Consider the following 19,485-nt stretch of genomic DNA (forward strand, 5'->3'; position numbering starts at 1 on the left):
ACGGAGCGCGGCGCGCTCGGCCCGCGCGGTGCATTGTGGGCAGGGCCAGCCGTCGCCGCCGCCATTTTGTCTCTGTCAGGCGCGGCGCGGGCGGTCGGGGCGAGGTGGCCGAGCCGGTGTCTGGCGAGGGGGATTCGGCCTGCAGCTCACGATGATATCGGCCGCCCAGCTCCTCGATGAGCTCATGGGCCGGGACAGGAACCTGGCCCCGGATGAAAAGCGCAGTAACGTGCGGTGGGACCACGAGAGCGTGAGTGCAGCGGGGCCGCTTCTCTCCTCCCTCCTTCCCTGCTCTCGCACGCTGCGCGGGGCCGGGGGTTTGTCGGAGCGGCATGGCCGGCTTCTCTTGGCCGGGGACAGCCGCGTGGAGGGGGGAGAAGGGAAGGGGGGAGGTGCTGGCCAGAGCGGGGGTTCCGCGTGGTTTGTGGAGACGCGGGTCGGGCTCTCCGCGCTGGGCCCTGCATGGCGGCCTGGGGCGGGCCGGGCCCGGCCGTGCGCGGGAACCGCGCCGAGCCTTCAGCGAGGGGGAAGATCCCGGGCTGCAGGAGGGACAGCCCCGGTGTGCGGGTGTTGGCGGGGGAAGGCTGTGCCCGCCTGGGCCGCCGTTAACGGGAACGGGAATTTTCAGAGGTCCGGTGGTGGCGGCGGAGATCTCCCGCAGGGAAACACAAAAATAAGGCGGGGAGGCGGGGCGGTTAAAGGAATTCAGGACTTCTGAGTAGAAGCTGTTGGCTTGCGCGAAGGGGGATGAGACAGATGTTCTAGTTTGGGAGATAAATGTCTCTGGATCTTTTCCTGAGGGTGGTGAGGAAACAGAAGGGCACGCGCGTACCGACTTAAATGTTTTACGGTTTTTACTACAAGGAAAAACCGTAAGACTTTGGAAAGTGAGGATGTGGTTAAGAAAAGCTTGATTCTTTCCATATTTCCTCACTCAGAGGAGTCTCCTTGGGGGGCGGGGGGGGGGGGAAAAAGGACACTAACCTAGACAAGACTGTTGTTTAGCAGTATTTATGTACTTTTGCTAACGTGGTGTTCATTCATTTTCTGCAGTAAGTAGCCCAAACAAGAGAACGTTGTTGTTGTTATTGTTGTTATTATTATTTGAGGTTTCTCCACTGGTTGAGCTTTAATGAATGATGACTTAGTTTTGGCCATCGTAGTTGAATTGTAAGTTACTTCAGGAAAACTCAGTGGTAGCTACAAAGTTCCCGTAGCTGCTACTTTGGGAGAGATGAACACTGATTAGTTTTTAAATTTTATTTTCTCCCCGTTCGTGATACATTTAGTTATGGCATATGTTAAAAGAAAGTGTCACAGTTACAATAATTTATCACGTAAGTGATAGGAATTTCTGTGGTTTAAGCTGCACAGAGCATTTAGCTCCTCCCGCCCTTAGCATTTGCTTGGGATGATGTTTAATTGGGAGGAGGGAGAAATGCTTGGGTTTGGCTGTTCGAAATTGCATCTTAATCAAATACATGATTTCATGTTTTTATATGGGATCTAGGTCATTATAAAGGAGGATAACACTTGTTTGAATTGGTTGAATTTGCATGATATAAGGACCAATGCCTATCTTACAATTCCCTCCCTTGAAAAATGCCTATCTTACAATTCCCTCCCTTGAAAAATTCTGCTCTATAGGTAAGCAGTGCACGTTCAGGAAGTTTTCATGACCTTATGTGTTTCTAGACTTACTTTATTAAGAAAATAGTACAGGTGTTCAGTTAGATATTTTCCTTTGAATGTGAATTTGAAATAAGGAGGAGTTACATGAAATATATTAAATATGAGGTGAATGGCTTGAGCCATGTTGGTCCAGGTAGAACAACAGATAAGGGGATTATTGGTTTGGTTTATTCATTAAGGTGAGAAAGACTTTTTTTCTTCACTGTTTGTTTTTTTTTTCCCCCATCATTCACTTTTAATAAATTCAGATTACTGTCTTCATCTTCAAATGAGCAAATCACAGAATATTTTCAATTTTTTTTTCACTTACAACTTCAGGCTGAAGAGTTCGACTATAACCAAAGGACTCTGTCTCTAAGCTGTTGTTTTAGAAACAGGGCCTTGTCTCTCCTTCTCGGTCTTCTGACAGTTCAGAAAGTGAGAGCACTGGGAAAGTTAAAGGCTTAGGGTTGAGCCTTCAGTCCTGCAGGAACTGCTGTTTGCTCTGCTTCTGCTTTTATTTGAGACTAAATACAACCTTTCTGCAAGGAATGTTTCCTAGGTTCCTATAGTCAACTGATGAGTTCATAAAACCCAACGATTACTGCTGTTAAACACGTGTTTCAGTTTGACTTTCTTTGTCACCTAATGATTAAATTTGCAGTGCTGACAGGTTTTAAAAGACAGGAAATGCATCTGCATTTCAAATAGTAAATTTCAAATAGTAACATTTCATTCCTCTGCCTGACTGCTGTGCTACTTTTCAGGTGAAATACATGTGCTAATGTAATTTCTTCTGAGATTAGACATAGATCATCATGCAACCTGCTCAATGCCAGCATGTTGTATTGATCCCAAAGTGTAGGATTTTGTGTCACATTTCATCAGTTTTGAACGTGGAAGATTATCACAAGAAGCTCATCTGTATTTTGCTTATCATTTGGAGATTGCATCCATGTGGCTATCAGAAACTGGAAGGTGCAGTGAAATACAAGACGGGAGTGGAAGGTGTGGAAGCAGAGGGTGTGATAGCTCAGTGTGATGTATTTGCAGTGCCAATGAAACGTTGATCATATATTTTAAGAGCTTTTGTAGAGCTTAAGTTCTTACTTTAAAACTTTGACATGATTAAAGCCTTTAATCTTTAAAAATTGGAATCCCACTTGTGGTATATTTCAGCATGATGGCATGTCCTTAGGTGATCAATCCTAGTTTGGGCAACAAGTCTTTGTTTTGTGTGCAGGAGGAAATTATTACTATCATGTATTTTAGTCTTTCTGCTTACTGTCATGTAGACAGTGTAGACAAAGTATATTTCTTTATTGATTCACACCTTCCTGCTTTAATACGCCACCTGCACAAAGCAAGTTCTTATGGAAACAGCGATTGCATAAGAGTTCTGAGGCTGTTCTGTAGCACAAGACAGCCCGGCATAGGCTGCCTGTGCTGCTGTAAGGTTTGAAATTGTGCTGCTTCTTCAAGGCAAACTCAGGGTTTTCAGAAAGTGGAGAGGGGTGAAGACCTGGTAGAGACAAATGGCTGTAAGCGATCATCTCTGATAATGCAGTTTCTCAAAATGTAGGTTTGTATTGAGAGTATAATGTGATAGTTTTAGCTATTTAATGTGTTATGCTTTTACTTTTATAGTGCCAGTGACCTAAATTGCTTTGTATCTAGGTAGAATTTAAGGACTTAATCCTCCAGGGGATGGAGGGAGAGGACTTAACCTTCCATTACTAATACTCTTCAAATAACATTTATCTTTAAGAGTAGGTTTGGGAGAAGGGCTGATGTTGGTTTGGGTGGGCGGGCATTGCTCTTAAAATGTCTGCTGCGTGTGAGCTTTAATGGATTCAAAGAACTCGACTGTGAGGAAGAATTTACTAGTTTTTGTTGTGTGAGCCACAATCTGCCGGATTTTATTCTCAGCCATCTTACTAGGAATTGTCTGCCTAAAGGAATTTGCTTACATAATTGTTCATTACTGTTAGAGAGATACTTCTCCATCAGTAAATACAGTTCTTGCAGAAGAGAAGCATGGTAATGTAGAAGTATTAACAATATAGACATGTCAATAGCTTCTTTATGTGGGAAAGCTTTGAACTGCTTCCCCGACTCCAACTGAATTTGCAATTCTTGCTGTTAACTTAGTGGACTTGGATGTAAAAGATTCTACTTTCCTATCTCCAAGAGATTTCAAGGATTAACAAATTTGTGGTGAAGAAGTGGAAAGTTCCAAGCACCTCTGTTCGTTGTAGTGTCCTATCAAAAAGTGAGAACTCAAGGGCTTTGAGACCCAAGCTGTGTCTTATCCTGCAGCAACAGTTTGAGAGTGACACTTCTCTATTGCACCTTCTCACTAGCAGAGTTGTCAGAATAATTCTGCAAAAAGGAATAAATGCTCGTTACCTGCATAGGGAGTTATCCCTACCAAACTGCCTGTTGGTCTGTTGCTGCACGTATGGAATGTGTTTCCATGTTACTTGCGATTAGTGCAGCGGCCTGATGAACCATGGATGAGGTGACTGATAAGCCTCAGTTCTGTTTCAGTCCTTTAATGGCTCCGTGATGCTTCAGCCATTCCTTGGCCCACTCACTATTGATTATTTAGAATTGTTTGGAAGTACAGTTGGTGTTCAGCCTGGAAAGACAAATGTTGCGTTCAGTGAAGCTGAGCTGGAATGATACCTGCAAGATTCTGCAGGATTCCAGCAAGTTGTGTTTTCCTGTTGAAGCAAACTCAGTTGAAGAGCATCATGAAATAGGTATGAGAGGGGAAGAAAATTGCTTCAGCCACAGTGGTCTGAACCACTCTGAAGTGAGTATTTCTCTGCAGGCTGCTTCCTAGGAGAAAATGTCAGGTAATTCACTTGATGCCATCCTAGTGCTAGAGTGGCAGCATCTAGAGCTGGTAGGAGAAAATTATGGCAGCTTATTGGTGTGTGGGGGTTTTGTCATTATTTTGGGTTTGAGTTTTTTTGTTTGTTTGATATGGCTTGTGTTTGTTTGGAAGTTTTAATGTATAAATAATTAATACAGTGTGTGGCCTGTTTAAATCTCTTATTTTGGTATTGGTTACTGCAACTTTTGGCTGTAACCATCAGTTCATAAAAAGAGGATTTTCCTAGTAGTGCTGTTTTATAATAATTGTAATTCTTTCTGGTTTTCATTGAGGGTGAGTTTGTTTTGTTTCATTTTGTTTTGTTCATCATACTTCTAATTACTTTTCCTTTGCTTGTTTTGTTGCTACTAGTTTCTAAACTGTTACAGGCCAGTTTGCTTAATTTTTTGGTTGATGGAAGATATTCTACGACCCTTTTAACAGTATGGTATGGTCAGACTGTTATTATTGTGCTCTCTGTGTCTTTGGAAATTGTCTAGTCCATCTCTGAAATTTTTTGGGAAGTGCCTTTTCACTGATCCTTATACCTGAATGGGAATATGAGAAAATGGAAGAGAATGTATAGAGAAATTACGTTTCTATGGAGTAGTACAGGAGTCCATCTCAGAAACCGCTCATTTGAAGCAATTTTGTAGTAAAACAAGGGATATTGCAGCTTTCAGAGAAGAGCAGGTTCTGAAACCAGATTTTTGTCCAGTAACTTTCTCCTTGCTTCTGAGAAGAAAAAAAAAAGAAAAAGTCATTTCACGTGTTTTCTTAACTATTCTTGGTAAATTGCTTCAGATAGGTGCCAGTATCCAAACCTGGATCATGGGAGACGTATTCAAATTACATAATAAGAGATTTGTTTGTTTGTGTTTCTTGTCCATGGCTTGTTAATAGAAAGCCTGATTGTTTTTCTGAGTAATCTGTAAAGCAGTCAGTAGAGTTTTAACTTCTGTAGCCTGATTTGCAGTCTGGCAGTTAGCTTGGAAAAATAAATCAGGCTAATCTAATTTGATCAATGGGTATCACAGGCTTTTCAGTGAGGTGGTGGTGGTTGGGGCTCTCTCCTCACCCCCATTTCTTAAAATACTTCAGACTGTATCTTGGGAGATAAGATACTGCAAGTCTTTGTCCACAGGATATGTGAGAGGATTAGAACTAGGCTGTAATGCAGTCACAGTTATTAGATTTGCCAAAAATTAGAAACTGTGTAACATAAAGAAGGTGCTGGAAGAATGTCCAGGCTGTTTCGGATTTACACCTTAATTAATGGCAGTCAAATCTGTGGGAAGGGTCTAGTGAAAAGTTAATTGTTTAGGATTGTTTATGAAGTTAGGGGTGCAAGTATTTCTGAATCTGCCCTTTTGGCTGTTCTGATGGATAGACAGGAGATATTTCTGTGTTACGAACTTCAGGAACTGACCAACTTGACTAGCTAAGCCCATGCTCATGGGTGAGGTTGAATAATCTTTTTAACAAAAGCTGTTTTTATCCCATCATATGCTAAGTATTTCTGACTAGAGTAACAGGTTTGTGGTTTTTTGAACTTTCTGGTGGTCTTTTTCTGTTATCAGAAAAAGAACCTGACTTGATAATGTAAAACCAGGCTGTGCAGAAACAAACTGAACCCTTTTTAGTTGGCAGGAAACCAGGTTAAATGAGTGTCTTCTCTGCCTGAAGAGCTATATAATGTCTTGTTGCCTGTCTTTCTTAAGGTAGAGAATTGTAAAAGCATTGGAGTGGGAAAGCTTTTGGATGATTCTCAGTCTTTTAATTGCCATCGAAGTCCTTGGGGCAGTACCTGATGTTTGAATGCAAATCGCTCTGGTTTTCCATGCCAGTAGCTCTGAGGAAGTGAAGGCTGAACGCAAAGTTGTCCCAGGCAAGCAGAGGAACTTGTTCCATGCACCCATGGCAGCTGTTCTCACCCCTTGTGGCTTTTCACAGTTGAGAATTTCTCTGAAACTTATTAAATAGTCCAATCTGATTTCATTCCTTTCCTTTGGAAATATTAAATATAGATACCTATAAATTGATGACCCTTTCCTCTAATCTTAAATATTTAGTGGTAAAATTAAGATATATTACTATTGCAAGGAAAAGTAAGATTTTTGGTGTTTTGTCATCAAGATACACCTTGTAGCACTTACTGCTGCCAAGAAATATAAAGATAGAGGGTGTGTAAAATTTTTAGAAATTCTACTATCTCCAAAAGAAACTTTATCACTGTATTTTAGAAATAGAAGTGATTACATAAAATTTCCTATTCAAGAGGCAAAAAATGATGCCTGTTTCTTTCTTTTCTGTCAGGTTTGCAAATACTACCTTTGTGGCTTTTGCCCAGCTGAATTATTTACAAATACCCGTTCTGATTTAGGTAAGTTTATAAGTCATGAGATTTTTATTCACTTAAAAGTAATTACAGCTAAGCTTTTGTTTGCGAACTATGTTTTTATTGTTAATTGCTCTGTCAAACACTTTGAATTTTTTTTACTTTTTCAGTTCAAGGGTTGCCAGTGATACAGTATGCTAAGAGTAATATTTATTCCACATCCTACTTTGCCTAAGTGAAAAAACATCTTAAAATTTTTTTCTTACTGTGTAAGCTAAATTACTGGGTATGGGGTGCTTTTCTCCTGCTCAAGTTTCAGTTTCTAGTTAAGGTTATTCTACCTGGGCAGGGTTTTAACCTGGTTTTGTGTGAGTATACTTTTTTGAGCTGCTTTACTTTAGAGACTCACTTTCTGTAATAGTTATTTCTGAAGACTGGCTCTAAATTACTGGCAGCTTTCAAGTGATGGTACATGGACAGCATGTAGTTTGGAGATGGTAACTTAACAAAACCAGACTTTTTGTCTTAGTGTTAATTTCTAAGTCTGTTGAAGAGTTTGAGAGTCTGGGGAAGGTGGGGAGTTTTAACACAGCCACCTTCATGGACTCAGGGCACGTACCTCCTAATTTTACTCTGAAGATCAATGTTTTAGGTAGCCAGTGTGTTGCAAAGAACACTGGAAATTAGAAAGTGCCTGATGAAATTACCCTTCATATGCAATTTTTTTTGTTGTTCTTTTTTATTTTTTAAAGCCCCAGGTGTTTAGGATATTACATTGTTTGTTTGTATTGACTGATGTAAAACTTGATCTGGAAATTCTGTTTTTATGAAGACTTCATATATAGAGTCTCTTTTGGTTTTATAGTTACTAAATGATATTGCCATTCTTTTTCTTTGATACATCTTTCAAGCTGCAAGCAAAGGAAGCAGAAAGGCAGAAGCGTAAAAGTCCTTGTGAAATGTTTATATTCCTGTTCTGTTGTGGTGCGCAAACAAATGCTGGTGGAATATGAATACAACATTTAGGAATGCAAACTTAAGCTTTTTGTGTTGTCTTCTTAGGTCCTTGTGAAAAAATTCATGATGAAAATCTACGCAAACAGTAAGTTTGTTGTTGGATATGTTAAAGCAGATAAGAGTTTCTGGTATCTTTGGCATTTGTTAATAGCAACCCAAACATTACAAGTTAATTGCTATTTTATTATGTAAATTTATTTAAATTCCTGTTTAAATAAAAATTTATTTCCTTAAATATATAATATTCTCCTACTATGAGCAAGAATTTATAATACTGTGTATCTCGTTACGTAGTTCTCATCTTTTACAGATTGATGTGAGCTTTCATTTTAAAAATCTTCTCTCAGGTACGAGAAGAGCTCTCGGTTTATGAAGGTGGGCTATGAGAGAGACTTCCTGCGTTATTTGCAGAGCTTGCTTGCAGAGGTGGAGCGCAGGATCCGGAGGGGCCATGCTCGTTTGGCACTGTCACAGAACCAACAGTCTTCTGGGGTGAGTCTGCAAGAGTCATTGAGGCAGCTTTTCCTGCACATAGCATCTTCAGGGTGTCTTGACCTTATCTATTCACATAAAACTTACTGTTATCCAGAAGATTCCTGATCAGTAAGATTTTTCATCTGTTAGCCAGCAGGTCACACATCTGGCCCTAATGGACGAGCCAACAGCTCCACAGTCAGGAAGAGCCCTCTCTGTTCTCACCATCTCTTGTTTTCTCAGAACAAGTATCTGTTCTCTACCTGTCAAGTGTTGTCTTTATCCTGACAACCTCAGTCTACCTTCTCTCCACTAGTTGCGCATTCCTCCCTCCCTGCACTAGCAAGCTGTATCTTGTCCCCTGATGGATTTGGAGCAATGATTGTGGCCTGTGCTCTGTGAATTTTGTGACTGCCAGGACAGCCTTGCTCCTTTCTGCTGCCCCACCTCACTGTTCTGTGCAAAGTCCAGTTGCTTCAGAAGGAGCTGTGGACAGCATCCAGTTGAGAGATATCACTTAGGGAGCAGAGCAAAGGTGGGAGGGAGGCAGTAAGTATTCTGGCAGGCTGCAGAAAGGACACTGCTAACAAATACATCTTTGAAGTAAGGTTCTTTTTGCATTTTACGCTCAGAAATTGAATTTCAAAGCCCACGGAACTTCTAAGTCATACTTGAATGTCTGCAAAGATATGTAATAGGTGCATGGGAGTGTCAGAGCTTAAAATTAGGACTTTGAATTCACTTTTTTTACCTTCTATGGGCCAGGACCTTGAACATTTTTGTTGATTCGGGAGGAATTAGTGTGACTAGACTTAGCAAGGGTGGAGTAAATGGTGTTGAGGAGTGTTTTATGTTAGACTAGACTATTATTAGTAGCTTCTCGTAGGAGAAGAGGCAGGGGGAGGTTATTCCCAAAGTGTCTCTGGAATATGAGAAGGCATACATTTGTGTGTTTAGCTGTTTTAACAAAAGAAAAAAAAACCCAACAAGGAAAGAAAAATAACCCCAACTCACTCTTGTACTGTTTGCAGGGAGCGGGACCTACTGGTAAAAATGAAGAGAAGATTCAGGTGTTAACTGACAAAATTGATGTACTTCTTCAACAGGTGAGAGTTTTTTAACCCACATAAGAGAGATCTCTTACTTCTGTTACTTGATCAAAAATTAAACTTCTAATTTTTTTATTGCCTTTTAGATTGAAGAACTAGGGTCAGAAGGAAAGGTGGAAGAAGCACAAGGAATGATGAAACTCGTTGAACAGTTGAAGGAAGAGAGAGAACTGCTGAGGTCTACGACTTCAGTAAGTAATGTGTTCGTAGTTCTGTGAGACATATCAAAATTTCATGCACAGTACATTGTGAATAACCTTATCCTTCCACTGAAGGCATGCAAGGTCTGTGCAGAATTTATTACTTAGTAACAAGACATTTGGCTGTGTTAATCCATTGTGTTGATTAAGCATTCTACCTTGAGAGTGGGCTTCCTGCACACAAATTATGGAATTATTCACCCAGCAGTCCTGGAGGAGAGCTTGCACCTTACTCTAGTTCAGGTCTCAGTTAAACTTTGCCCTGTAGCCTCTGCAATATAATTTTACTGAACTACCAATGTGACTGTTACAGAAAGTCCTTGTGGCAGGGCTGTGACTAGAGACAGGCATCTGTCTGACTCTGAGAGCTGCAGAAGCCAGAGGGAATGTGTTAAGTAGCAAGTTCCTGTCAATAAAAAGGAGCTTAAGCTAAAAGATTTTATTTTGGTGTTTAATGAAATGCTCAAATTGAGATTCTTGTTTTATTTTTTTAAGAGCTCTTAAATGTTGCAGGCAGTGTGTTTATGTCCATACTGTATGATTCATGAACATTGCACAGCAATAATCACCTGGGTTTATGTTGAAATTTCAGTGTATTTCTCATATGTCTGTTGAAACAGTGGTTTAATTTAACCACCATACTTTTAAATAGAAGCCAGCATTTCTTTTTGTTTTTCTTCATGGGGTATTCTAGCCTTTTGATTCCTTGAGGTATATTCTGTGGTAGTTCTGCAGCTCCTGACATTTCAGTTGATGCCAAAGGACTCTTAAAACTGAAAAAGAAAGCTTTAAAAGAAAATGTTAAAACTTTAATTTTTATGATACTGCAAGGAGGCTGCAGGTGTGACTGTGTCCATATTAATGCACTGAGGAATGGTTCTGTGATTTCTTGTGGGTTCCTTCCTTGTGAGAATGGGCATAGGTGGCCTCTTTTCTCCCTGTTTGCTGTGTTGGGGTGCAGTGCTCCAAAGATAAAGCTGGCAGATGTGATTTCAGCTTTCAGTAGTGCCTGGGATTTGACAGCGGTAACATAGAGTTCTAAACCTCTTCACTGGCTTCTGGCTAAAACTTTTCTTTCGCCTAATCAAATATTTTTCTTTTTTCAGACGATTGAGAGCTTTGCAGCCCAAGAAAAACAAATGGAAGTTTGCGAAGTTTGTGGAGCCTTTTTAATTGTAGGAGATGCGCAGTCCAGGGTAGATGACCACTTGATGGGAAAGCAGCATATGGGTTATGCCAAAATAAAAGCTACTGTAGAAGATTTAAAAGTAAGTATTTCCTCCAGTTATTGAAATGAAAAATGCTTGGAGGCTTCCTAACGTACATAAAAGGCTGCCCAGTGGATTTTCTCAGGAGAGTGAAACACCCCAAGGAATGGAATCCTGCACTAAGCTTTCACTGATGTAATTTGTTGTGACATTAGATATAAGCAAAGATGTCGATTAAGGTGGAAATTTTTATGGCCTTTTTAAAGAAATGTAGTGTGGCCTCTATTCTTGTGAGAGTGACAAACAAAAAAAAGTTCTGCAAGACAAAGGATTTTAGGAAGCACTGTTCTTTGTTTGGAAAATAACACTGAAATTTTTTAGAAGCTTAGGCTTTTACATCCTCAGAACTTACAAGCTTAAGTATCTTGAGTAATCTTCATTTCTTCTTGTGAACTTGTTTTTTAAGGAAAAGTTACGAAAAAGAACAGAAGAGCCTGACCGTGATGAAAGGTTGAAAAAGGAGAAGCTAGAACGGGAAGAGAGAGAGAAAGAGAGGGAGCGAGAAAGAGAAGAGCGGGAAAGGAAGAGACGACGTGAAGAGGAAGAAAAGGAAAAAGAGAGGGCTCGTGACAGAGAGAGACGTAAAAGGAGCCGCTCACGAAGCAGGCATTCAAGCAGGACATCTGACAGGAGGTGCAGCCGCTCACGAGACCACAAACGGTCAAGAAGCAGAGAAAGAAGGCGAAGCAGGTATGTGCATGTGTGTCTGTGTGTCTCTTGAGTATTTTCACATAACTTTCTAAAAGGTAAAAGTCTTACGGGGACTTGATCTGTCAGCCTGGGTCACATCACTGATGTGTTAGCTTCACTTAGGTCTTGCTTCTTATGTGAAGACACACTTTATTGGTTCTAAGGATAAGCAAGTTTTTGCTGAGTGTCACTCTCTCCTCTCCATTTTTGGAAGATGACACCTTTGTGGTGGAAGTGGCTGTATGAGGGAGCTTTCAGCAGACAAAGAATGCTCCCAAAGAATAGGGTCTTGTTTCTTCCTTCAGTTGGTCTTTATTTCATGGTGGTAGATACTTTTAAGCGGTGTAGTTAAGTGTTTCAGTAAATGAAGAGGGCAATGATGCCAGCTCTTAGGTACTGGGAAATATTTACGTACAATATGTTAAGATTTGGTTTCTGCAGATAATCACTGTATTAGAAAATGCTACTGTTTTATTGTTTCATATTCCGAGTTAGAAAATAGCAGCTGAGATTTACGTTTTTAAAATTTTCTCTGAATGTTAAGGAGTCGTGACCGGAGAAGAAGCAGAAGCCATGATAGATCAGAAAGGAAACACAGGTCTCGCAGCAGGGACAGGAGACGGTCAAAAAGCCGGGATCGGAAATCCTACAAGCACAGAAGCAAAAGCAGAGAGAGAGAACAAGACAGGAAGTCAAAAGAAAAAGGTATGTTTGTATAAAGACTGAGTTCTTAGCAAGTTCTGAAACTAATATTTTCTTAGAGTCTCAAAAGCTGTTAGCCTCTCAGTGAGTGACTGAAAGTTCTTAGTACCAAATCAGACCTGGTTCTGAAAGCTCTGTGTGTTGCTGTAAACAATTTGAAGTATTTCGTTCTTTACAGTTACGGTTACTGCACGTGTGCATACCTACACCCCAGTGTCCTTCTCCTACCTGTTGCACTTTGTCTGCAGATGAAGTGTGCAAGCATTTTTATATATTTTAAGACCTGCTTACCTTTATAAAAACATAAGCCTGTAATCATCATTTCCTAAGAGTGAATGTCTTATATTCCTACTCTTAGTGGATATTTGCAATTACCCTTTGCAGATACATGTTTAGTGGGAGATTGGTACCTGGCTTCTCACCTGTACCATCTATTACTTCTCAACACTATCATGTTACCTTTATTACCCTTTTAACAGTGCTTTTAAGTTTTTTTTCCCAATCTGTAAATGTAGTCCAAGATAAATATTGCAGAATCTCTGATGCTCTAAATGACAATTTATGCCTTCTCCCCCATCTTCTGCTCTTCCCCTGACCTTTCTCCCTTGTTTTTTGGTTTGGTTTTTTTTTGTTTGTTGTTTAAACGAAGTGAGTTTTGCTTTGTCAGTATTCAGGTGAGTCTCAACAGAAAGCTGTGTTAGTCCTTGGAATGGTTTTATAGCTGTACATGCCGTGTACCACAGCATTGATGGTGGCTCACTGCTTCACCAGAGGCTGGAACTCAGAAGCTTTAAGTAGGATTACAAAGAGCTACAGTGAGAACACTGCAGATTCACATTTTGTGAGAAGATACTAATTCACTGTTATTGCTAAATTTCCCCCTTTAAAAGTCTTTTGGAACTTCTGTAGGAACGTAATACTTCTGGCTCTGGTGGGGAGCTGACTAATGGCCAGTCGAAACAGCCACCCCACTTCATGGGCTGATCATCAGTAATGGATGAAACAATTGTGTTTCTAAGGTACTTTTGAGGTTCTCTGGAATGAAAGGTGCTCTGTGCATGTTTCTGGGTTGCATAGGCCTGTCTGCTTGACCCTTCTCCATATTTATCCAGTGGATTGGTTGCCAAAATGTTGGTAATGCTTCATGTATTTCTCTTCCCTGACTTCCTTGGACTGTTTCAATTATTCTGGTTTATACTGTGGGACACCTTAAGTATTGATTCTTCTCTCATTTTCCTTTGCCCTGTAAGAGAGTGGGTTTTGCTGCTTGCTTGTTGGCAGTGGAAATGATGTGTAGGCTTTAAACTCAGATTCAGTGTTGTAGCCTATATCTGTCCATTTGTTACTATTCCTACCTGATACTGTGCCTTTTTTGCCTGCTTTATGAACAGATTTCTGGTACTTGGTCAAGAATGTCCTGTTCTTCTGAATGTGTGTATCTATGCATATAAATAACTGTTTTCTTATTTATTCAAATTTGGTCTGGTTTTGAGCTTTTCAGTTCTTTTCTTAATCTTCCCATAAATAGAGGAGCTAGTGAACTTTCTTCAGCATCTCAAGTATTTTTAGTTTTGACTTGACTGATTTCCTTGCTGGCTGTTTTATTTGCTGCTTGCTACTTTCTTCCACCAGAAATGAGAACAGTGAGGTGATGCTATGAGCTGCGATGAAAATCCCACCTGGGAAAATCAATTACTTTTTTTGATTGTGCCATCCTGACATTTGTAAAAACACAAATAGGCCTTAGAGCAGGACTGTAATGCTGAAGAAGTTTGTGGTTTTCCCTTTGTTGGGAAAATCTTTTCACAGAAAAAATAAAAAAGAGGAGGGGAGGAAGGAAAAAACCAAACCCAATAGTATTTAATAAGGAAACACTGAATTTCTGTGCTGAAGCTGTAAGCACAATTGCATCCTCATATTTGCAGTGTGGCACTGTAGATAGGTAGTTAAGAAGAAAGCTTTAGAGATTCATATATTTGAGGTGTGTGGCTTTTGCACAACAGTAACTTAAAAGTTAATACTAATAGCTTCAGAATCTACTTCTCTTTATAGCCACCACTGATCTGCAGTTGTAAAAGTAAGCAGCAAAGGCTGTAACTGCTCATGGGTAGCGCCCTTTCGTCTGGAAATCTCAGACTGCTTTATAAACATGAATATTAACACAAAAAACCCCCAAGGCATAGTTGCCCAAGACTTGCCTACAATTGCATATTAAATTAGTGCCACACTTTGAAAATTCAGAAGTCCTGGCTTCTTGTTCACTAAGATACTGTAGAAGACAAGCAACCAAGGTTGCAAGAAAAAAGCGTGTGTAAAAATGGGTGCACTTGATTTGTGACTCAGATTTTGAGTCAGGGATATCTTTGCTAAAAGGAAGGAGCCACCAGCCATAAACACCAGCTGAGCATTAGCTTAATATGAGCCAGTAGAATGCAGCTACTGTTCAAGTAAACAAACTTCAGAGCAGATGGAATAAATTGGGGGTTGTAATAAAAGGAAAGTTATTCTCCAAGTACCTTCATTTTATGAAGGGCTAATACTGGAATGGGCCTCTAGACCACTTTGGCTTGGCTCTCTATCTTCCCTAATCTGGATTCTGATACTTATATAAAAATAATTACGATCATGTTTTAATGTTAGTGATTAAACCTCAGCAAATACTGCTAGAACACCTCAGTAATACTGGATATTATGTTTGACTGATTTTGCATTTTCTGAACAATAAAGCGATTCACTTTGTTGTGATCAGAATTCTCACAAAACACATTCTCAGTTGCCTGCACAAACTCAATCAGAAAAATGTTCATGTGTTTAATCATGAAGCAAAGTCAATATTATGTGATTATACCTAATGGATCACAGCTGAAATAATACACCCAGTTTCAACAGCAAACTAATTTTATGTGCTTTTAAAGAGAGAACTCTTACTGATTAAAAATACAGTGGAGGAACTTACCTTCTTGCAGATGCTCTAGGGGTTGAAAAGTTCAGTTAATTGGACTATTTGTTGAATACACTTTTTCAGTTCTGCTTGGCAAACCGGAGGTTTGCTATGGTAAACCTGTTTTAATACTAAAATTTTTAGAAGAGTTTGATCTTTCATACCACAGTTTAATAGTTTTTTTAACCTTAAACACAATTATCCTTCCTGACCACATTCAAGACACAAACAAGACAGAACAAAACCCTGCACACTGCACATCCATAGGGCTATTAAGATCTACCATATCTACATAGGACAGAAGATAAGATTATTGGACTGACTACTAGTCCTCTGCGGGGAAACAAGACTACTATTCCTCAGTGGATCCACGTGTGCACCGGAGATACCTTTAAGACACAAAAAGAAGACTTTTTAACAAGGTTAGTTAGAGTGCAATCTACCTGCGGAGTTGCCAAACCGAGGGCAGACAGAGCCAAACTGACTTAGTCCTTCAGTGAGCTGGGTGACGTTGCCGTGTGCTTTCTGCAAGCACCCTGCACTGGATGTGCTGCTGCAGGTGAATCCTCACTACTGGTGGTCATTAGGCAGTTGCCCTCATTGCTCTGTGAGGGCTTTACCCTATGCTTTGGTAGTGTGTTATAAAACAAAGAAGTTGGGATGTTGCTGTTCTTTTAAAGCTTAATTTCTTGCTTTGTTTCCTGGAATATAAAAGTGTGTTATGCCAGTCTAGGTGATAACATTATTTAAAATAGCTTTTTCAGAGTGTTCGATCTGTGTGCTCCTGTGTTGGGGATATATCTATCTATTTATATTACTTATTTTGATTGCCCGGATAGCAGGGAATAATCAGAAAAAAGAGCGTGAATGTTGTTCTGTATGATGACATCTGAGAGGTTGGTTTTTTTGGATTTTTTTTTTCTCTCCAAAGTGTCTTTACTGATCAAGAGTTGAATATTATGGTGTGAAATAATACAGCAGGAATTGGTATTTTTATTAAATTTGCAAATACTGAATTTACAGATGAGGCACGCAGCTCTAATACTGAATGTTTTTCTTCCCATGGAAATGTTTTTACTTCTGGCTTCCTTCCTTCTTTGAAGATTATTGAGTTCTTACTGTAGCAAATGCTTCAGTGAGCTTCCCAATTCATGATGAAATTGTGGGCTCCTTCCCCCACATCTTGCTGTTTCTTTGCCTTTGAAAAAAAGTGCTTTTTATATATTCTCCAAGCTGTCTCCCCAAGCCCTTTTAATGAGTTGTTTATAAATGACTGCTGTTTTTATAAAATTGAGAATTAACAATGCTGACAAATGTGCGGCTTCAAATTTAATCTTGGTTGTCACTGGGATCCCCACCTTCAAAGCTGTCAGTACTTAATATTGTTTCCCCAAGTATTTGATAGTTTGGGATTGCTAGTTTTTAATTGGCAAGTATCAATTTCTTTGATCATGCAGTCAAGCATTATCCCACCACTCTTTTCTGATTCTCTTCCAAGAACCATAATTAATGAGAACTGTAAACCAAAGCAGGCCATACACAATCAGAAATCAAAACTTGGGGACCAAAAGAGTCCCATGATAAGTAAGGAAGCCATGCACCATAATTACACATTTGCCTAACCTCTTTACCCCCAATTTGTGTATTTTGACAGAGAGCTGAGTAACTGCCTCTGTTGGGAGGTCTGACCTTTCTCCTCTTCCCCGACCCTGTACTGTCCCCTTTTACCTTTATTTTGTCCCCTCTCCATTCCAGCATGGTAGTCTGAAGCCTTTTTCTGTAACTTTTTGAGTATTACTGTTATTGCTATGGAAAGTAATTGTCCCATGTTGTATGCAATATGTATCTCACATGTGCAATGTTTGTTTTTACTTTGAAATCCATGGTCAATGTCTTCTTTCATGGCAGAAAAGAGGGGATCTGATGATAAAAAAAGTAGTATGAAGTCCAGTAGTCGAGAAAAACAGAGTGAAGACACAAATACAGACTCGAAGGAGAGTGAGACTAAGAATGAGGTCAATGGGACCAATGAAGACATTAAATCTGAAGGTGACACTCAGTCCAATTAAAACTGATCTGATATGACCTCAGATCAGACAGAGGTAAGTGCATTATTTCAAACTTTGATTAGGGCTTTTTGTTACTGTTTAACAGTGCAGCGTAAGTATGCACAGATGAAGATGGAACTAAGTCAAGTAAGAAGACAAACTAAAGCACCTTCTGAAGGAAATGACAGTGTAGTCCTGCAAAACATTTTGAGGTACATCGTTTTGTCTCAGCTATTTTGTAGCAGACTCGTGCCCCCATTAGTGTGCCTCTTTGGGACATATTTGTAATATAGTCACCATAGAAAAATTAATTATCCTTTTTTTATTTTTAGGAATTTTGTTATCGTTTTTTTAAAAAAGTTGAACTGTTTTTGTATTTAAGTCCATATTGTGTTGGTACATCAGCAGAAACTTTTGCTTAAATACTTAATATTTGAGGCACATGTTGGACTACTTTGTTTTCATATAAACTGCTAGTATTTCTTTGTCAAGGATGTTTCTAGTTTTTTTGCTTTATTGCCTTGCATTCTAATGCAGTTTGTTCTGTAACTCGAGAGCCAGTAGCATTGGATTGATGGAAGTGTAGGGTTTATGAATTATTGCAGCTGACTACCATACCTCACACAGCGTTGGTGTTGTGAGCGGCCCATGAAAAGCCAAATTAAAAATCAAGGATTCAGTCAAACTAAGCAGGTACTCATGCCAGGTACTCCTTTCTCTACCCACATCCATGTTTGAATGCTGTTGCCTGTAATCTTTAAGCTTACTGTTGTGTTTTTGATTTTGAAGCTAGTGAAAAGGACTTTTTGTGTATTGTGTGAATACTGTAAATCTGATGTTAACAGAATGGAATTTTCTTTCAACTGTGTGTAGGGATGCAGTGCTGCCCAGAATTAGATATCTTTAAAGAGTTTAAAATGCAATAAACACTACATAATATTCGCCTTGTTACTTTCAATGCAATTCAAGTCTTTAAGAGGTATGTGCTTAATATTTCCTACTGTGTAGGAGACTTTGCAGTCAGCCATAGCACAGAACAGTGGAATGGCTGCTAACAGGCTTGTAAGGCAGATGTGCAGAGACAGATGCCACCAAATGATGACAGTGTTGATGGCAGGAATGTATGCTGGAAACTATTTGTGGGAAATGAAGCAGCTAAACAATAGGCAATACAATACTGTATTGAAAGGAAAACTTGAAGTTTTTTCCCCACTCTTGACATAGCTTTCTTACAGAAGGTCTTTAGTTGTATTCCTGAAATAAGGAACTAACAGTCGAGAGGACAGCTGATAAATGAGCTTCTTGCAACATAATTTGTTACTGTAGTGGCATTATGTATGCTAGGAACTCTTAAACACTTAATGTTGATATTAAACCATTAATGCTACATCATTGCTTCTAAAGCCAGTCACGTTCAATGGTGATGTTTTTGTAGAGTTAAGATGACAGCTAACAACTGGGCCAGTGTATAGGAATGGTAAACAGAATGCTCCTAATGCTGTCTAATCGTCTGTTCTCCCAAAATTTTGCATTATAGGACTACTACATGAAGAGTCTGCGAAGACATTGGAAGACAGCTTAAACTGAAGATCTGCTTTAAAATGAGGTGAAAGAAAGCTGTAGTGGCGTAGAAAAATATAAAGTTGAGTTAGAATTTTTTTTATAAAATTTAATTCAGGACTGGTGTTTCCTTCCAGAGTTCAGAAAGATGTGTTGATAATAGCACATATGCTACTGAGAATATAAGTCCTGTATCCTTTTTTTTTTTCTTTAAGACTTTTTAAGATAAGAAACCAACATAACCTGAACACATGGCTTGCTCAGTGTTTAATTGCAAGTTTTCATTCTTGGACTTTAAAACACAAGAATAAATGTTTAGTATTTGTGTGAATCAAACTAAAATGAATCCCATTTTTACAACTAAGCTATTCCTAGCTTCTTGATATACAAGAAATGGAAATAAAGTATCTTTGAATTTCTGTTACAAATTTGATTGTCTCTGTCATTGAACATTTAATATTAAATAAGTTTCTTTCCTAATAAATTACTCATGTCTTCAAGCTTAGTTCATTAATTTGGATGCTTAGTTATTCCATGCTGTTTGTGGATTTGTGGTTGTTTTTGGTGCCATCAGGATCTAATTTCA

General features: G+C 39.4%; 1 protein-coding gene across 8 annotated transcripts; it reads left to right on the top strand.

The window, feature by feature from the left end:
- The first annotated feature begins 35 nt into the window (after positions 1–35).
- Positions 36–19,404, top strand: LUC7L3 (LUC7 like 3 pre-mRNA splicing factor). 8 transcript variants are annotated; one of them, XM_039562204.1, is made up of 12 exons: positions 43–250; positions 6,869–6,935; positions 7,953–7,992; positions 8,255–8,399; positions 9,413–9,487; positions 9,577–9,681; positions 10,797–10,958; positions 11,365–11,648; positions 12,193–12,353; positions 17,200–17,340; positions 17,446–17,551; positions 18,877–19,386. In XM_039562204.1, the coding sequence occupies exons 1-12, from the start codon at positions 152–154 to the stop codon at positions 18,887–18,889; spliced, it is 1,398 nt and encodes a 465-aa protein (XP_039418138.1). In that variant the 5' UTR covers positions 43–151; the 3' UTR covers positions 18,890–19,386. The 8 variants fall into 8 exon arrangements, 6 of the variants coding, with proteins under 6 accessions (XP_039418140.1, XP_039418138.1, XP_039418137.1 ...); XR_005603330.1 differs by lacking the exons at positions 17,446–17,551; positions 18,877–19,386 and adding an exon at positions 15,588–15,713 and having other exon boundaries at positions 17,200–17,302; XM_039562203.1 differs by having other exon boundaries at positions 17,446–19,404.
- Positions 19,405–19,485: the final 81 nt, after the last annotated feature.

This window comes from Corvus cornix, chromosome 18 (assembly GCF_000738735.6).
Source record: "Corvus cornix cornix isolate S_Up_H32 chromosome 18, ASM73873v5, whole genome shotgun sequence".
Taxonomy (NCBI): Eukaryota; Metazoa; Chordata; class Aves; order Passeriformes; family Corvidae; genus Corvus; species Corvus cornix.